At 41.5% G+C, this 20,273-nt stretch overlaps 1 protein-coding gene across 12 annotated transcripts in view; it reads left to right on the top strand.

Moving 5' to 3' along the window:
* Positions 1-20,273, top strand: part of LOC127446823 (plakophilin-4-like) — a 266,393-nt gene that overhangs the window by 49,251 nt on the left and 196,869 nt on the right. The window contains exon 1 of one of the 12 annotated variants that reach the window (XM_051708081.1): positions 12,286-12,401. The exons of 10 other annotated variants lie outside the window; for them this stretch is intronic. In XM_051708081.1, coding sequence (XP_051564041.1) covers positions 12,302-12,401 — 100 coding nt within the window. In that variant the 5' untranslated portion in view covers positions 12,286-12,301. Of the gene's footprint in view, positions 1-12,285; positions 12,402-20,273 lie in introns of those variants that run through there. One more of the 12 variants, XM_051708080.1, reaches the window with a different exon arrangement.

Raw genomic sequence — 20,273 nt, 5'->3', positions numbered from 1 at the left:
ATCACAATAATAATTTAAAAATAAGTAAATAAAGATTTGGTGCTCAACACAGAACTTTTAACTATGAACAAGCCCGAAATACACTGAAGACTCTTATTTTGAAATGTCTGTGCTCCCAGCTCACACAAACACATAAGGGAAACAAAACATGCACTCTTACAATCATCTATAATGTTTTACAATGTTAACACTGTAAACACTGTCTTATAGTCAGGCCCAGACAGAATCTGTACTATATGAAAACAGACTTTTTTCTAGTGACATGGTCAGTCAAAATCAACATAAACACTAACATGTAATTATAATTTATTTATCAACTTATTAACAAAGTAGTATTTCTAATGTCGACTAGCAGCATTCGGAGCGAAGAGATTGCATTTTTTGTTGATAATTGATAGTTTCAAAAAGCAACTATCGGTGCCAGTTTATCAGACCAATATATCTGTCAACCTCTAATTAAAATAATTATTTTGGGTGGATCAACTGCATGCTTTTTTCTTTATGCTGGCTACACATCCAAAACAAGATGAGAACTGTGTTCTTAAAATACTTTGTACATCAGTAAATCAAGACTAGTTGCCTAAATGGTCAACTTCACATTGACCCCAACATTCACAAACTGTATATGTACTTACTATTGTATCAAGTTCTTTTGGAACTATTTGGAATCAACTGTGAGCATTACTCTGTAATGCACTTACATTAACAGAACTACTGCCCGTTATGAGTGTTTAAATTCAGTCACATTTGCTTAGGATGTTGACAGTATTTAGACTATGTAGAAAGCAAGAAAGTTTACGAGGGTTTGGAACAGATCCATGGAGTTTTCCTCTCGATTAAATAACCCACGCTATGCTAATGCTGCTCATGCAAGAGCAACTGAAATACAGTGGCGATGGAGTCAGACGTGCTGAGCAGGCATTGTGATTCACTAGAGGACTCATCCATTGTGCCTACAGAAGCTGCTCAATATTGGGCTGATTGTCATGCAGATCCAGCACGTCATCTTTCATTACACTCATTTCTGCATCATGTAACAGCACCCAAACACATATTGAAAGCATATGTTGAAATCAGATAAGTGGCTGATGAGAGCTGAATTTACTCCGCAGTGAGACACGATGATATATTTCAGTCTTGGGAAATCTTACAGGCCAGCGACCCTTCATACTTGCCGTCAGGATGGGTTTTTTCTTTGGCCAGTTCTGATATCTAGAGATATTGTTTTACTATTTATAACTAGAGTTGTCAATCGATGAAAGTTTTTGTCGAGTTAATAACATGATGTGCCAATTAATTTGAACTAATCACAATGAATCACATACAGTATATCAATATTTGCAGAGAAAACCCATATATTTGGGTTTTTCTTAGCAAATTTTTTTAAAGACTTTAGGGCTGTTCTTATTGGACACGGTGCTATTTGTTGTTGGTCTATGTACACATTTGTACATAGGGTTGCCACTTTTGAAGTTTGAAAATAAGAGACACTTGAATGGGGGAGGAATCACAGCCCCTAACCATATCCTCCACATGCGTTAATATGCGTTATTAATAAAAATGGTATATTCTTCCTTATATGCTAAAATGAGAACTTTCCTGACCCATGACTTAAAATTAAAAAAAATACATCATTTATATGTAAAAAATGTATTTATTAAAATATATATATATATATATATATATATATATATATATATATATATATATATATATATATATATATATTATTTGTCTTCTTTATTTTATTTATGTATACATTTTGGATGGTTTATACATATTTGTAATTTTTTTTATCATTTTTATTTATTTTATTTGTTTATTTTTTTCCTTCACATGTACTTGTCTTTATGATTGTATTCAGACATTGTTTGATCTTATTGAACATTTATATAGAAAAAACTCCACAATTTTACCACCATTTGTGGACATTTCAGACAGTCCCTTACCACACCCTCCACAGTTTTAGCACGTTTTAGCATAACGTGTGTACTTTTCAGACAGTCCCTTACACACCGTAGGCAAATTTTCCAACTTATATCAATGTTAAATTGGCGATCTGGAATGATTTCACCGTGACGCCATCTGACCAGCTTAAATACGGGACAAACTGAATCATTTTATCTTTAAATACGGGATGATCCTGAATTTTATGGGATGGGTGGCAACGCTATTTGTATACTATGTACACATTTTGGAGTATCTTACAATGGTTGCATCACATCTTTTAGATTTCGTGCCATAAACACTGCATTTTCTGGTAGTTGTGTTAAAACGTAGTTTGAAACTTTAAAAAAATGTGTTTTGAACCATTCAGCTGCTCTGTCCAGCTGTAGTCGCACATAAGAACACATCCTGCTGTACTCAATCTCATTTTATTCTCCTGCTTTTGGTAAGTGTGGTTTGTTGCCTGTACAGTTGGTGTTGCACTGACTGCCCGTTGTTGACTGCATCTTGCAAAAATATGAAGGTGGTACTTAAAGCTTGAACTGCTTCATCAGTTGGAAAATTCCTTATTACAGCATTTAGCTGTTATTACAGAACAGTCAAAGAGCATGATAAATTGTATGAATATATTTTATATAATTTTCCAAATTCTAGCAAAGGGTGACTACTATGAAGATGCTAAAATATAACACAGTTTTGATTTATTTTGGATTTTGTTTAGTCACAACATAATTCCCATAGTTCCATTTATGTTATTCCATAGTTTTGATGACTTTACTATTATTGTAAAATGTGAAAAGAATTATAATAAAGAATGAGTAAGTGTTTCAAAACTTTTGACCGGTAGTGTGTGTATATATATATATATATATATATTAATATTTTTATATAGTAAATTGCTCTCAATTTACACGTTAAACTGGCAGCCCTATTTATAACACTAGAGAGTTACATTGCTCTTGAAAGCAATTGTTTTGTTTACAAATGACCTTCCTGAGAGCAAGTATTAGCCAGTTAATCAGCCTGGCTGATATTACGGTGTATATACTCCATACACAGATTCAACGAATACAAACACCCGTTCCATTTCTGATTCCTCTTAACAATTCCATTTCCATTAATTAATTATATAGTACTTCTGAAGAAGAATTATTTGGAAATAAGAAATGCAATTCTGTATTTACTGCCCTCAACAGCATGTTGCCAAGATCATTTCAGATTTCAACATGGCAAATATAACAATTCAGAAATGTAATAAAATTCTTGTAAAAGGCATGTTTAAACAGAAATTCAATAATTTATCCTAACTATATCTTAAATAAATATTTTTGGCACATTAGAGTAATTCGTTTGGGAATCTGACTACACTGATTGCTGTTGATTAAAATAACTGACTACTAAGAGTTATTCCTTAAGGAATCTGACAGTACTGGTCAGGTTGTATGTTGTGCGCTGTAGATTCAAAAGAAACGACTCGTAATATGATTTAGTTTGGTAATCAGACTACACTGGTCAAGATGTATGTTGCACACTGTAGATTCAATAGAACCAACTCATAAGATTAATTAGTTCAGTAATCAGACTACACTGGTCAAGTTGTATGGTGCACACTGTACATACAAAAGAACAGACTCATGAGATTAATTAGTTCAGTAATCAGACTACACTGGTCAAGCTGTATGTTGTGCACTGTAGATTCAAAAGAACAGACTCATAAGATGAATTAGTTTGGTAATCAGACTACACTGGTCAAGTTGTATGTTGCACACTGTACATACAAAAGAATCGACTCATAAGATTGATTCATTTGTTAATCAGACTACACTGGTCAAGTTGTATGTTGCGCACTGTAGATTCAAAAGAACCGACTCACAAGCTGAATTTGTTCAGTAATCAGACTACACTGGTCAAGTTGTATGTTGCGAACTGTAGATTCAAAACAACAGATTCATAAGATTGATTCATTTGGTAATCAGACTACACTGGTCAAGTTGTATGTTGCACACTGTAGATTCAAATTAACCAACTCATAAGATAAATTAGTTTGGTAATCAAACTACACTGGTCAAGTTGTATGTTGCGCACTGTAGATTCAAAACAACAGACTCATAAGATTGATTCATTTGGTAATCAGTCTACACTGGTCAAGTTGTATGTTGCATGCTGTAGATTCAAAAGAACCGACTCATAAGATGAATTAGTTCAGTAATCAAACTACACTGGTCAAGTTGTATGTTGCGCACTGTAGATTCAAAAGAACTGACTCATAAGCTGAATTTGTTCGGTAATCAGACTATACTGGTCAAGTTGTATGTTGCATGCTGTAGATTCAAAAGAACTGACTCATATGATTGATTCATTTGGTAATCAGATTACATTGGTCAAGTTGTGTGTTGCACACTGTAGATTCAAAAGAACTGACTCATAAGAGGACTTAATTCGGTCATCAGACTACACTGGTCCAGTTGTATGTTGCGCACTGTAGATTCAAAAGAACCGACTCATAAGATGAATTAGTTTGGTAATCAGAGTACACTGGTCAAGTTGTATATTGTTTGCTGTAGATTCAAAAGAACCGACTCATAAGATTGATTTGTACTGTAATCAGTCTACACTGGTCCTGTTATATGTTGCGCACTGTAGATTCAAAAGAACCACCTCAAAGATTCATTCATTCTGTAATCAGACTACACTGGTCAAGTTGTATGTTGCACACTGTAGATTCAAAAGAACTGACTCATAAGAGGACTTCATTCGGTCATCAGACTACACTGGTCCAGTTGTGTGTTGTGTGCTGTAGATTCAAAAGAACCACCTCAAAGATGCATTCATTCTGTAATCAGAATACACTGGTCAAGTTGTATGTTGCACAATGTAGATTCAAAAGAACTGACTCATGAGAGGAATTCATTCAGTAATCAGACTACACTGGTCCTGTTATATGTTGTGCACTGTAGATTCAAATGAACCGACTCATAAGATTGATTCTTTTGGTAATCAGACTACACTGGTCAAGTTGTATATTGTGCGCTATAGGTTCAAAAGAACCGACTCATAAGATTGATTCATTCTGTAAACAGACTACACTGGTCAAGTTGTATGTTGTGTGCTATAGATTCAAAAGAACCGACTCATAAGATGAATTTGTTCTGTAATCAGACTACACTAGTCAAGTTGTATGTTGCACACTGTAGATTCAAAAGAACTGCCTCATAAGAGGACTTAATTCGGTCATCAGACTACACTGGTCTAGTTGTATGTTGCGCACTGTAGATTCAAAAGAACCGACTCATAAGAGGACTTAATTCGGTCATCAGACTACACTGGTCTAGTTGTATGTTGCGCACTGTAGATTCAAAAGAACCGACTCATAAGATGAATTAGTTTGGTAATCAGAATACACTGGTCAAGTTGTATATTGTTTGCTGTAGATTCAAAAGAACCGACTCATAAGATTGATTTGTTCTGTAATCAGACTACACTGATCAAGTTGTATGTTGTGCACTGTAGATTCAAAAGAACCGACTCATAATATTGATTCTTTTGGTAATCAGACTACACTGGTCAAGTTGTATATTGCGCACTGTAGATTCATAAGAACCGACTCATAAGATGAATTAGTTTGGTTATCAGACTTTCCTGGTCAGGTTGTATGTTGCTCGCTATAGATTTAAAAGAACCACCTCAAAGATTAATTCGTTCTGTATTCAGACTACACTAGTCAAGTTGTATGTTGCACACTGTAGATTCAAAAGGACTGACTCATAAGAGGAATTTATTCAATAATCAGACTACACTGGTCCTGTTATATGTTGCGCACTGTAGATTCAAAAGAACCACCTCAAAGATTAATTCCTACTGTAATCAGACTACACTGGTCAAGTTGTATGTTGCGCACTGTAGATTCAAAAGAACTGACTCATAATCTGAATTTGTGTGGTAATCAGACTACACTGGTCAAGGTTTATGTTGTGCACTGTAGATTCAAATGAACCGACTCATAAGATTGATTCATTTGGTAATCAGACTACACTGGTCAAGTTGTATGTTGCGCACTGTAGATTCAAAAGAATCAACTCATAAGATGAATTAGTTCAGTAATCAGACTGCATTGGTCAAGTTGTATGTTGTGCACTGTTGATTCAAAAGAACAGACTCATAAGAGGAATTATTTTTCTAATCAGACTACACTGGTCAAGTTGTGTGTTGCTTACTGTAGATTCAAAAGAACTGTCTCATAATATGAATTAGTTCTGTAATCAGACTACACTGGTCAAGTTGTATGTTGCTTACTGTAGATTCAAAAGAACCGACTCATAAGATCAATTAGTTCGGTAATCATACTACACTGGTCAAGTTGTATGTTGCTTACTGTAGATTCAAAAGAACCGACTCATAAGATGAATTAGTTCAGTAATCAGACTGCACTGGTCAAGTTGTATGTTGTGCACTGTTGATTCAAAAGAACAGACTCATAAGAGGAATTAGTTCGGTAATCAGACTACACTGGTCAAGTTGTATGTTGCTTATTGTAGATTCAAATGAACCGACTCATAAGATTGATTCATTCGGTAATCAGACTACACTGGTCAAGTTGTATGTTGCGCACTGTAGATTCAAAAGAATCACCTCAAAGATTCATTCGTTCAGTAATCAGACTACATTGGTCAAGTTGTATGATGCGCACTGTAGATTCAAAAGAACCGATTCATAAGATTGATTCGTTCGGTAATCAGACTACACTGGTCAAGTTGTATGTTGTGCGCTGTAGATTCAAAAGAATCAACTCATTAGATTGATTCATTTGGTAATCAGACTACACTTGTCAACTTGTATGTTGCACACTGTAGATTCAAAAGAACCTTCTCATAAGGTGAATTAGTTCAGTAATCAGGCTACACTGGTCAAGTTGTATGTTGTGTGCTGTAGATTCAAAAGAACCAATTCATATGATTGATTCTTTTGGTAATCAGACTTCACTGGTCAAGTTGTATTTTGCGCACTGTAGATTAAAAAGATATGACTCAAAAGATGAATTAGTTCGGTAGTCAGATTACACTGGTCATGTTGTATGTTGTGCCCTGTAGATTCAAAAGAACCGACTCATAAGGTGAATTAGTTCAGTAATCAGACTACACTGGTCAAGTTGTATGTTGCACACTGTAGATTCAAAAGAACCACCTCAAAGATTCATTCGTTCTGTAATCAGACTACACTGTTCAAGTTTTATGTTGCGCACTGTAGATTCAAAAGAACTGACTCATAAGGTGAATTAGTTCAGTAATCAGACTACACTGGTCAAGTTGTATGTTGCACACTGTAGATTCAAAAGAACCACCTCAAAGATTCATTCGTTCTGTAATCAGACTACACTGTTCAAGTTGTTTGTTGCTCACTGTAGATTCAAAAGAACCGACTCATAAGCCGAATTTGTTCGGTAGTCAGACTACACTGGTCAAGTTGTTTGTTGCGCACTGTAGATTCAAAAGAACAGACTCATTAGATTGATTCATTTGGTAATCAGACTACCCTGGTCAAGTTGTATGTTGCGCACTGTAGATTCAAAAGAACCGACTCATAAGCCGAATTTGTTCGGTAGTCAGACTACACTGGTCAAGTTGTATGTTGTGTGCTGTAGATTGAAAAGAACCGATTCATATGATTGATTTGTCTGGTAATCAGACTACACTGGTCAAGTTGTATTTTGCGCACTGTAGATTCAAAAGATCTGACTCATAAGAGGAATTAGTTTGGTAATCAGACTACACTGGTCAAGTTGTATTTTGCACACTGTAGATTCAAAAGAACGGACTCAAAAGATGAATTAGTTCGGTAGTCAGATTACACTGGTCAAGTTGTATGTTGCGCACTGTAGATTCAAAAGAACCGACTCATAAAAGAACTGACATCATTCAGCTTGTAATCGGACTACAATGGTAACCCTGTGTTTCGTGCTCTAGTTTGAAAAAAAAAACTGATCAAACTGCACTGGTCAAATTGTGTGTTTTGCGCTGTCGTTTCAAAAGAACTGGCTCAAAAGTGTCATTTTCTGGAAATTGGAGTTCACTGGATGTGCTATGTGCTTTGCGCTTTAGATTTAAATGAACCGGTGCATAAAGGCCCCGAAATAGTTCCAGAGATGTTCTTCGTTCAGGGGTAAAAAGAAGTTCTAAACAGCCAAGCAACAGTATTCTGTTTGTGAACATTCAGACACCCACCACACCACTGTGGGAGGTGTTTAGAAGTACATTTAAATATGAGCTACATGTAAAACTTAACTAATATGACATTAAAATGTGTTATCATTCTATGAGTAGAATTCATAAGAGGTCCGTAAAATAAGCTTTTTTAACCACATAATGATGATTTAAAGTAATATATATGCAGTAGAAAAAGTTGAATTTGTCTTGTTTACATTCTGTTTACATTATGCTTATATGCTAACATGCTATACGCAGCCATAACATGTGCCGATTACACTCTGTTATTGTAATTTATGATGACACCGATACTACTGCACAGTTGGGTGTATAAAAGAGTAATAATGGACAAAATACAGACAAATAAATGATGATAAGAGAGGCATATCTTTGGACATATGTGTGAATGGCTTTTGCTGCAGATGGCACATTAGTGAATGGGCACTAGAGAGTATTTAAATAGATTTGAATCCTTTTGTAGAGTAATTAAACAAAACAAAACGTCTTGGTTACTTGCGTAACCTTTGTTCCCTGATGGAGGGAACGAGACATTGTGTCAATGTAGTGACACTAAGGGTCACCCTTGGGAGCCCGAGACACCTCTGGTCTTTGATAAAAGGCCAATGAAAATTGGCGAGTGGTATTTGCATGCCACTCTCCCGGACATACGGGTATAAAAGGAGCTGGAATGCAACCACTCATTCAGGTTTTATGCTGAGGAGCCGAGACAAGGTCCGGCCATTTCAGCGGGTAGTTTAGCTCGTCTCGTTCCCTCCGATCACGTTGTGTCGATGTAGTGACACTAGGGGTCCCTATACAAAACGCCGCAACTGGCTGAACTGTGTTACGTGAACTGGCGGTGTGTGACGGGCAGACAATTGCGTGCCACGTAGCCAGCACACCATGTAACCTCCCCCAACATAGTTATGAGTGTCGAATGGCCCTTTGGGGACAAGTCGACTACCCAAAAGATAGAGACAGGCTAACCCAGTCGTGGCCTCTTTTCCCCTTCTTTTTTTCTATTCCCTAAAAAAAAGGGGGATTATCCAACTGGGCCGCCAGGTCTAGTTGGGGGGTGTCCCTCCCAAGGGGAGAACCACACCTCGCCCAAAGAGAGGGGGAATATTTAAGTGGAAAATACGTCACATGGTCTTGCCAACCATGTGGAGAAGTCTCATGGTAGGTCCTACCCAACGGGGGAGGAGTTACTACAAACATGGAGACTGGGGCAGAGGGGGCTCTGCCCAAGGAAGACGCAGTTTGCCAACAGGGAAAACGAATTAGCGGAAGATATACATCGCATGGGGTTACCTTACAGGGAACCGCCACATGCGGAGCACCTACCCCAGAACAGGGCTCTTAGTTAGCACGTGTACTGGGCCGGCAGCGAGTCTCTCCGAAAACTCGACTGCCACACGGCTCGGAGGAAGTCAACCAGGGAACATAGTTTGTGAACACTACTGGGAATTAATGGCGCACGTCTTCAGCTCAGAGGAGGTGAAAGGCGCTATGTGCAAGCGATACACCTGGCCAGCTATCCCGGGCTTATCCGCTTGTATTGCATGCCACTACCTGAGACGAAACCGGTTCCACCCGGAGGTTGTAGAACCTTGCAAAGGTGTTGGGTGTTGCCCAGCCCGCTGCACTGCAAATGTCTGTTAGAGAGGCAGCCCTGGCCAGGGCCCAGAAGGCTGCTACACCCCTGTTAGAATGGGCTCGTAGCCCTACCGGGGGCACACGTCCTGGACGTGATATGCCATAGCTATGGCGTCAATGAGCCAGTGGGCGATCCTCTGCTTGGAGACAGTGCTTCCTTTCTGCTGTGCACCAAAGCAGATAAAGAGCTGCTCAGATATCCTAAAGCTCTGCGTGCAATCCAAACAGATGCGTAAAGCGTGCACCAGACACAGCAATGACAGGCTGGGTCTGCCTCCTCCTGGGGCAGCGCTCGCAGGTTCACCACCTGGTCCCTATAAGGGGTCGTGGGAACCTTGGGCACATAGCCCAGTTGGGGTCTCAAGATCACGTGAGAGTAGCCCGGACCGAACTCCAGGCACGTTTCTCTGACACAGAACGCTTGCAGGTCTCCTACCCTCTTGATGGAAGTGAGCGCAGTCAGGAGGGCAGTCTTCAAGGAGAGTGCCTTAAGCTCAGCTGACTACAAAGGCTCAAAGGGGGCTCTCTGTAGACCCTGAAGAACTACAGAGAGGTCCCAAGAGGGAACGAGGCGCGGTCTGGAGGGGTTCAGCCTCCTGGCGCCTCTCAGGAACCTGATGATCAGGTCGTGCTTCCCTAAGCACTTACCGTCCACTGTGTCATGGTGTGCTGCTATAGCAGCAACATACACTTTCAAGGCGGAAGGGGACAGCCGCCTTTCCAACCTCTCTTGCAGGAAGGAAAGCACCGATCCGACTGCGCATCTCTGGGGGTCTTCCTGTCGTGAACAACACCACTTAGCGAACAGACGCCACTTAAAGGCATACAAGCGCCTCGTAGAGGGGGCCCTAGACTGAGTGATCGTGTCTACCACCACAGGTGGTAGACCGCATAGGTCTTCCGCGTCCCGTCCAGGGGCCAGACATGGAGATTCCAGAGGTCTGGTCGCGGGTGCCAGATGGTGTGTACGTTCCGTGTGTGCCGCTCTTTTAGAGAAATATTCTTTTTCAGGAAAATATACTCTCTTTTTTCTGCCGAAGCGCCCAGGGGCGTTCTCTGCAGTGCACCAGTACAGAGGAGGAAGAAGCCGCTGAAATCCGCCGTCAGATCCAGCAGAGGTGAATGAACAGTCGTGAGAATTCAGCTCAGTGAGCATGACCGTTCGGCTCTGACGAGAAAATCTGAATGAGTGGTTGCATACCAGCTCCTTTTATACCCGTATGTCCAGGGGAGTGGCATGCAAATACTACTCGTCAATTTTCATTGGTCTTTTATCAAAGACCAGAGGTGTCTCGGGCTCCCAAGAGTGACTCCTAGTGTCACTACATCAACACAACGTTGAGTGAGTGACAGATAGGGAACAAATTGCATGACATGGTCTTGCATGCCGATGTGTTCACGTTGAATACTGACTGAAAAATTAAACCAAGTAGAAGGTGGAGCTTCAGGTCACACCTACCGATGACGTGGACCAATGGCACCTTCTTTTTTGGCAGATTTAGTTCTAAAAGGCGTCATAACCGTTTGTTCTTCAATTTCATATGAAGTATGTCTGGGCCTTCAGAGTCACTAGTTTGGGAATCAGACTACACTGTATGCGTTGTTTGTTTCGCACTGGAGATTCAAAAGAACTGGCTTATAAGAGTCATCATTTGGAAATCAGACTACACTGGACACACTTTGTGTTTTACGCTGTTGATTCAGTAGTGTGGAGCGCTGTTGCTGAATTGCACAAAAAACAAAATGTTCGTAGTGTGTTCCATTTGCATCGGTGGAAAATTTGCACGTTTTGTAACTAACAGAACTGAAAGTCATGAAAATCATACAGTTCCAGGGCTTTTTTTTTTTTTTTTTTTTTTTTTTTTTTTTTATGTAAACAATTCTCAGTTTCTAACACTTTAAAAAACTAGCTTTATAGCCAGGTATCAGAATTAGCACTCACCAAATGCAAGTACAAATTTGCTTTGGTGAGTAAATAAAATTACATTACACAACAGCTGGCTGATAATTTCCTTAGGAATGGCAAAAATACAAAGTGTACATCAAATTGTGTGAAAGATAATCTGACTTTCACTTTTGTAAGCATGACCTTCAAATCAAGGACAAAAAAAAAGCTCTGTACTGACTGAAAGTGCTGTACTTTCCCTGTTAATCGTGATGCAAATAAAACATGGTTTACTTTGTCTCAACTTGTATCTGCATAAGGGCAGTAAATAGACAGCATGATGTTTGAATCAAGTCTGTATTTGCTCTACTATGTTACTCAACAATTAATACTACAACAAAAAAAAAAGTATCTTACCTAAATTAGCGCTGTTGAAGTGATTTTGTATTGTGCAATGTTAAAATTGTGGCCAATGTTGCAGATTTGTTAACTGCATCTTTGATTGTATCCTTGAGGATATGAGTGTGGAACACTCCTTTATGTACTCAGTGATGCTGTTTCCTGTGTGAGATGAGTCCAGGCCCCGCCCATGAGAGCTCAGAGTATATGCATTATGCTCTGCGCTCACAGACAAAAGAACGGTTTATGTGTTCAGATGAGGCTGTTGTCATCACTGCTGCTGTCTAATCTGGCCAGAGAGAGTGCAGCTCATGGTAAGCTCATTTCATTATACATGTTAACATTATTTTAGTGTGATAAAATCACTTGCTAACCTTTTCTGTGCAAAGTTACTGCATATATAATACTGTATATATACAGGGTTTACAGGGTTTCGTTTTCATGTCAACGGAGTTGTAATATTGGGTATAACTTCACACAGATCGTTTAAGGTTTGTAAGTGATTTTATCACACTAAAATCATGTTAACACGTATAATGTTTCACGTGTAATGTTTTAATCTTGTGGCTATACTTTTAAAACAGTGAGTATTTTAGCATTAATGGACTGGCCCCATTCACTTCCACTGTAACCTAAATTTTTGCTCTTTTTTTGTTTTTGTTTTGTTTTGTTTTTTAAGAAAAGTAGGGAAAAGTATAAATAAATGTTTGTGGTCATCAACATTATGCCACAAATGCTGTCGACTGAGCTTAACTTGTATTGAACATTACTTAAAAGTATTTTTAGTGAATTTTGAGGAAATATTATGCAAAATAAATGTTGTGTACATCATATTTGCTGTATTTAAATTCAAATATATATCATAGCAACTCTGCTTTTTAGGCCATAAACACAGAACACATTCTTGCGTTAAAAAACATCCAAAAGCTGAACTACTTTAAATTGACACACTGTCTTAAAAACATGTCGCTCATAGTGAGAGATGCTGAAAAAACATTGGATCACAATGCAGTTCCCAAAGACTGATAGATGTCTACATAGTAGAGCTTGGCCGATAGTGGGTTTTGCCGATAATGATAACTAATATGGGAAACCAGGCTGATAGTCGATTTGTCGGCCGATAGTTTTCAAAATTCATAGTATGAATAAAAACTTTTCACTCAATGTAAAAAAAGTGCTGAACTGTATGACAAAATGAACATTCCCCCTTGCTGATTATTTTGTAACAGATTTTACATTTTACTTTCCCTGGTGACACATCAGTGAAGTACTCCCACTGGTACCTTCTTCAAAGCCTTAGCCATCTGAAATTAATGAAAATATTAAAATTAAAATATTACAGTCAAATGTGTTTGTTGTTCATCAGTAACATAAAACACTGCTTTACAAATCCAAATAGCTACTGAATGCTTCATCATTACTGACAATATTTTTTATTTTAATGTCATATGAATATGAATGATGTACAAGAAGAGGAGATAGAAAAGGGGATAGAAATAAAAATCAACTCAGGTTGTCTTTTTAAATGTAATTTAAGAATGGCATTGTATATATTATATAACAATGTGCACTCTCATGAATATCAGATCCGTGCTCTTACGTTTCTTTTGCACATAACTATAAAGTTATTGGAAGCTCGGACAAACATTTATTAGAACGGAGAAAACTATAATCAAAAATGCTAAATGGTCTGTTCCTGTGCACGTGCATTCATGCAATGTACTGTGCTCACACTTTGTCTTCTGAATCAACCGATCGGCTGAGCCAAAGCAAAAACGTCATGGTCACTTTCGTAACCTCCATTCCCTGATGGAGGGAACGAGACGTTGTGTCGATATAGTGACACTAGGGGTCACTCTTGGGAGCCCCAAACAACTCTGCTTTTTGAAAAAAGGCCAATGGGAATTGGCGAGAGGAATTTGCATGCCACTCCCCCGGACATACGGGTATAAATGGAGCTGGTATGCAACCACTCATTCAGGTTTAGTGCTGAGGAGCCGAGACCAGGTCCCGGCCATTTCAGCGGGTAGTTCAGCGTTGTGGCAAGAGGGATACAACGTCTCGTTCCCTCCATCAAGGAACAGAGGTAACAAAAGTAACCATGATGTTCCCTATCTGTCACTCACTCGACGTTGTGTCGATGACACTAGGGGTCCCTATAAAAAAACGGCATAACTATCTGAACTGTGTTACGTGAACTGGCGGTGTGAGACGGGCAGACCGCTGTGTGCCTCGTAGCCAGCGCACAAGGCCGTCACGTAACCTCCCCCAACGCTCTTATGAGCATCGAACGGTCCTTCAGGAACAAGTCGACTGCCCAACAATAGGGACACACTAGCCCAGCCGAGGCCTCTTTTTCTCTCTTTTTTCTCCCCAAAAAGAGTGGAATTTGTTAACCGACTGGGAGCCATAAGTGTCTACGTCGGGGAGTGTCCCTCCCAAGGGGAAGACACCACGGACACCACACCCTGCCCAAAAAGAGAGGGGGGGGGGGGGATTTTGAGTGGAATACGTCACATGGTCTTACCGAGTTTTGTCGGATGTCATGTGGAGAGGTCCCATGGTAGGTCCTACCCGAAGGGGGAGGAGTTTCTACAAAGCATGGCGACCGGGGGCAGAAGGGCCTCTGCCCAAGGAAGACACAGTTTACCAACAGGGAAACAATTTTGTGGAAGATATCACATGGGGTCGCCTTCGGGGAACCAGCAAATGTGGAGCACCTACCTCAGTACAGGGCCTCATTAGCACACGTACTGGGCCTGCAGCGAGTTTCTCCGCAAACTCAATTGCCAGAGGGCTAAGGAGGAAAGTCATCCAGGGATCACAGTCTGTGAACACGACTGGGAGTCATGAGCGCATGTCTTCACCTCAAGGGAGGGGAAAGGTGCTATGCGCAAGCGGTACACCCGGCCAGCTGTCCCGGAACTTACCTGACGAGACCGGCTCAACCAGGAGATTGTAGAACCTCGCAAAGGTGTTGGGTGCTGCCTAGCCCGCTGCTCTGCAGATGTCTGCCATAGAGGTGCCACTGGCCAGGGCCCAGGAGGCCGCCACACTCCTGGTATAGTGGGCTCGTAACCCCACAGGGGGTGGCATGTCCTGATGGCGTCAATGACCCAGTGGGCGATCCTCTGTTTGGAGACAGTGCTTCCTTTCCGCTGTCCACCAAAGCAGACAAAGAGCTGCTCGGAGCTTTTAAAGCTCTGCGTGCAATCCAAATAGATGCATAAAGCTCGCACCAGACACAGCAACACCAAGGCTGGGTCTGCCTCCTCCTGGGGCAGCGCTTGCAGGTTCACCACCTGGACCGAACTCCAGGCATGATTCGCTGACTGAGAACGCCTGCAGGTCCCCTACCCTCTTGATGAAACTGAGCGCAGTCAGGAGGGCAGTCTTCAAAGAGAGTGCCTTAAGCTCAGCTGACTCCAAGGGCTCAAAGGGAGCTCCCCTTAGATCCCGAAGGACTACAGAGAGGTCCCACGAGGGTACGAGGCACGGTCTGGAGGGATTCAACCTCCTAGCGCCTTTCAGGAACCTGATGATCAAGTCATGCTTCCCCAAGTACTTACCATCTACTGCATCTTGATGAGCCGAAATAGTGGCTACATACACCTTCAAGGTGGAGGGGGATAGCACAAGGTCCCTGTGTGCACACAGCAACTCGAGAGTGAGCTAGGATTAGCCAGTCGTCGAGATAGTTGAGGATGCGGATGCCCACTTCTCTTAGCAGGGCAAGGGCTGCCTCTGTGACCTTCGTGAAGATGCAAGGGGACAAGGACAGGCCGAAGGGGAGGACCTTGTACTGGAATGCCTGGCCTTCGAAGGCAAACCGCAGGAAGGGTCTGTGTCGAGGTAAGACCAAGACGTGGAAGTACGCGTCCTTCAGGTCTACCGCCGCTGCGTTTTTGAGTCTGTGCAAAGCCCGGTTCAGTACTCGCAGGTCCAGGATTGGTCGCAACTCACCACCTTTCTTCAGTACGATGAAGTAATGGCTTCCCTTGTGCAGAAGGGTTGCGATCTCCGCATGCAAGGTAGCCCAAACTCCGGGCGAGGGAATGATCACATCAGATGTACCGGCCAGTGGTGCCACGTCGAGGCACTTTCCTGGCTCCTGCCGCCCACCATAAGATTGGCCGACGAGGGGGGAGGAGGTCCCCGTAGTCCACCAGGAACCAATCCCGTGTGGGCGTGTTTGTGCCATAGCTGGGCACACAGGGGTGGGGGGTCCGCCGCTGGAGCGCCATACCTACAAAAATGGGATGGTGGACGGTGGTCATGACGACATGCGCGCCGGACATGTGACCCAGGAAACAAGAAAACCACTCTTTTGTCGAACTTTTGGGTACCGCAGCCTCTTGGACATGCGGCAAAAAATGAAACAAAGGATTCTCCTCCTGGCTCTCCACCGGGGGATGGAGTGGTCTGTTCACCAGCTCCAGAGAAGCAGGTCTCCTCACCCCTGGGTCACCCGTCTCAGGGGCGCTTCAAAGCCTTCCTTGGGTTCTTGGCGGCCGGCCGTGAGACGAGTGGCATTTGCTACCTGAGTTGGGCTCCACGCTGGGGCCGGGCCATAGGGTCAGGCTGCAGCGGAGCCGGTGTTGTTGCTGCAGGAGGACGCCCTTGGCGATGAGCAGACGGAGAAAGATGTTTTGTATGGCCTCCGTCTGCTTCTTCACCGCCGAGAACTGCTGGGCAATGTCCCGGAATGCAAGGTCGGTCGCCGAGCACAGTTCCTGCATCAATCCTGGGTCAGAACTACCCTCGTGCAGTTCTTTTAGCACCTTGGCTTGGTGTACTTGCAGGAGAGCCATGGTGTGCAGGGCGGAGGCGGCTTGTCCAGCGGCACTGTAGGCCCTAGTCGTCAGGGACAATGTAAACCTACAGGCCCTGGACGGGAGCTTCGGGCGCAGACACAAGTGCACCGCAAGCGCCTTATCCACCTGGGGGATCACCAAATACTCCCTGGCCACTCCACTATCGAGGATAGTGAGAGCAGCGGAGCTGAAAGACCGGGACCGGGCAGTAAAAGGTGCCTCCCATGATCTTGTCAGCTCCTCTTGCACTTCCGGAAAGAAAGGAACCGGGCGAGGCGTGGCCGTGGGCGGCACCCTGAGCCCAGTAACAAATCGTCGAGCCGCAAGGGTTCAGGGGAGAGTGGAGGGTTCCACTCTAGCCTGACGCTCACGGCTGCCTGGGAAAGCATGTCCGTCATTTCCGCGTCGGCCTTAGACTGGGCGACCATTCCCGAAGGAGGAAGCCCAGCCGAAACCTCTGTGTCCGACTGGACGAGACCGCTCTCCGATGCTGCGCTCGATAACTCATCATCTTCCCGGGCTCCGAACAAAAGGTCGAACTCACCCTGAGATAAGCCGGTGGACTCCTCCGAGCGCCCGACCAGGGCATGCGAGCGTGCTGGGGAATGGGAGGTCCATGGGGGGATACCCAGCGGAGGTGGTCCCATTGATGTCCCCAAATCGCCCCCAGTGCTAACCGGCACGGCCTCATACCCGTAGGTCGAAGGACCGAGGCGGGGAGCCGCTGGGGTGGCTTGCTTTCTTACGAATGCAAGCCGTGACCGCAACGTTGCCATGGTCATGTTCTCACAATGAGGACAAGACCCATCCACGAATGATGTCTCAGCGTGGGCAGCGCCCAGACACATAAGACAGCGATCGTGGCTGTCAGAAGCGGAGAGATAACGACCGCAACCAGGAATAACACAAAAAGGCATCTTTGAAAAGAAGTTCCGTGTGTGCCGCTCTTTTAGAATGAAAATATACTCTTTTTAGAATATACTCTTTTTGTTATTCTGCCGAAGCGCTGAGGGGCGTAAAATCCAGCAGATGAGGTGAATGAACTCGTGGATGAATTCAGCTTCAATGAATAGAAAAGCTTCGGCTCCGAAGAGAAAATCTGAATTAGTGGTTGCATACCAGCTCCTTTTATACCCGTATGTCCGGGGGAGTGGCATGCAAATTCCACTTGCCAATTCCCATTGGCCTTTTTTCAAAAAGCAGAGGTGTTTGGGGCTCCCAAGAGTGACCCCTAGTGTCACTACATCGACACAGCGTCGAGCGAGTGACAGAAAGGGAACTAAGGCAGCAATTTTACATATGGTTGTCATTAACATGAAATTATGGTTTATTACTGATGATTAACTTATTTATCTACTTTGCAACAAAGCCTCTTTGGAGCGTTCATTTTTATAACCTCACTGGAACAAATTGGGTGCCCCTCAACTGACCGAAAATAAAAACTCTTGGGATCTGTATGAATTCATAATTGAAATTTTTTATTCAAAATGGCAAAATAAGATGAATGGTAAGCAGTTTCCATAATTCGCTTTGTGACATTGTTGTAACCATTTAAACAGCTAAAGTTAATCCTCTCCATCATGTCTGCAGTGCAGTTCTCCAGTGCTGCAATTAGTTATAAACAAATGAATTATCAAACCACCTACTTTTCAATTTTTTGGTCCTAAATTATTTATTTATCATACCATGACTATCTGTAATATTAACGTGTACTATATACATAACTTGGCTTTTCTGTGTCGATGTTTTAAATCTGCTTCTGAAGTGTCCGACTCTCTGCATAGCCTAGTCACATGACTCAACAAACTCCAGGGGGAGTCAGTGATTGTTTTTTATTTAACCTCTAGAGGGCGCTAATATACTATAGAACCCTCTAACGCCAGCTACAGAGGAATTAAGCAAACGAACATACATTTTTGGAAAATATCGCCGCTGCTTTTTCCGATAACCAATAGTTAACCCTTGTGCTGTGTTCATTTTGTGATAACACATGTTGTGTTCCCGGTCAAAAATGACTGGCCCACTAAGATTGTTTATAATAAATCTCTCATATTGCACATATTATCACAATATATTGCATTAGATCTTTTCATCAACTCTTTTTTTAGTAATTATGACTAAATTCTGAGCATATTTTTATTGCTAGAAGGGTTCATTAAACTGAGCTCATACTGGGCTAGTGGGGGACACTCCCTGTGGAAAACAAAATATAAATATAATAATTACATAATAAATTAGTAACCACTTGCTTGATCTGAAAAAATATGTCATTTTAAAGCTTAGAATCCTTAGATCCTACCAATTCTTAAATGATAGTTTATAATTTGCTGATAAATAAGAACTGTTTTGTTCTCATCATTTTCAAATTTGTTATCACAACAATTATATTCAGAGTTGGTAAAACCATCAATAAAATATGAGGTAGCAATATGTTATATATCGTTGGAAAGGTCTCAATTTGTAGAATGCAATGAGCAAATTTGTTTCACTCAGAGGCCAAACTGCAGTGAGTTTTAGTGTATGAAATTCCTACAGACACACATAAATATAATAAACAGGAGTGTCTTTTTGTCACGTTTTTCCTTATTGCTTCATGAAACATATATATAACATAGATAATGACATATCGTAACTACAGCAGACTATCTCAATTCAAATGAGCCCAAACACAGCATAATATACGTAGATCTTGAAATATTCTTCAGAGTGTACATGGAAAGACGATGCGCAAAAGGCCACTTAACACACAGTGTGTGTGTGTGTGTGTGTGTGTGTGTGTGTGTGTGTTTGTGTGTTGTGTGTGTGTGTATATGTCTGAGGACTTTATGTGTGCATACGCACATCCACATATGTGATCATCTAAAAGATTGAGATATTCCTGAAATTGAACACTTAATATTTCTGTATTTTGTAATCTAATCCATTAAATTCCAATGGCTGGTCATTTTCGACCGGGAACACAACAAGTGTAACAAAGTTAAATAAAACCAAAAAATGTAAAGAAAATAGTAAAACATTTTGTGTGTTTTCAGATACCATATGTGAACAAAGTCAAGGAATATTATTCCAACTGGAACATGTAAAAAAACAATCCTAAGAAAAAAAAGTCGTCAGTGCCAAAACACAACATAAGGGTTAAAAAACTGAACTATCAGCGCTGATTAATCGGTAAAACCGATATATCAGTTGATCTCTACTACATACAGGTGCATCTCAATAAATTAGAATGTCGTGGAAAAGTTCATTTATTTCAGTAATTCAACTCAAATTGTGAAACTCGTGTATTAAATAAATTCAATGCACACAGACTGAAGTAGTTTAAGTCTTTGGTTCTTTTAATTGTGATGATTTTGGCTCACATTTAACAAAAAC

Source organism: Myxocyprinus asiaticus, chromosome 10 (genome assembly GCF_019703515.2).
Source record: "Myxocyprinus asiaticus isolate MX2 ecotype Aquarium Trade chromosome 10, UBuf_Myxa_2, whole genome shotgun sequence".
In the NCBI taxonomy this organism is placed as follows: domain Eukaryota; kingdom Metazoa; phylum Chordata; class Actinopteri; order Cypriniformes; family Catostomidae; genus Myxocyprinus; species Myxocyprinus asiaticus.
Note: the sequence above shows the minus strand (reverse complement) of the source record. Positions and strands in the feature narration are given on the sequence as shown.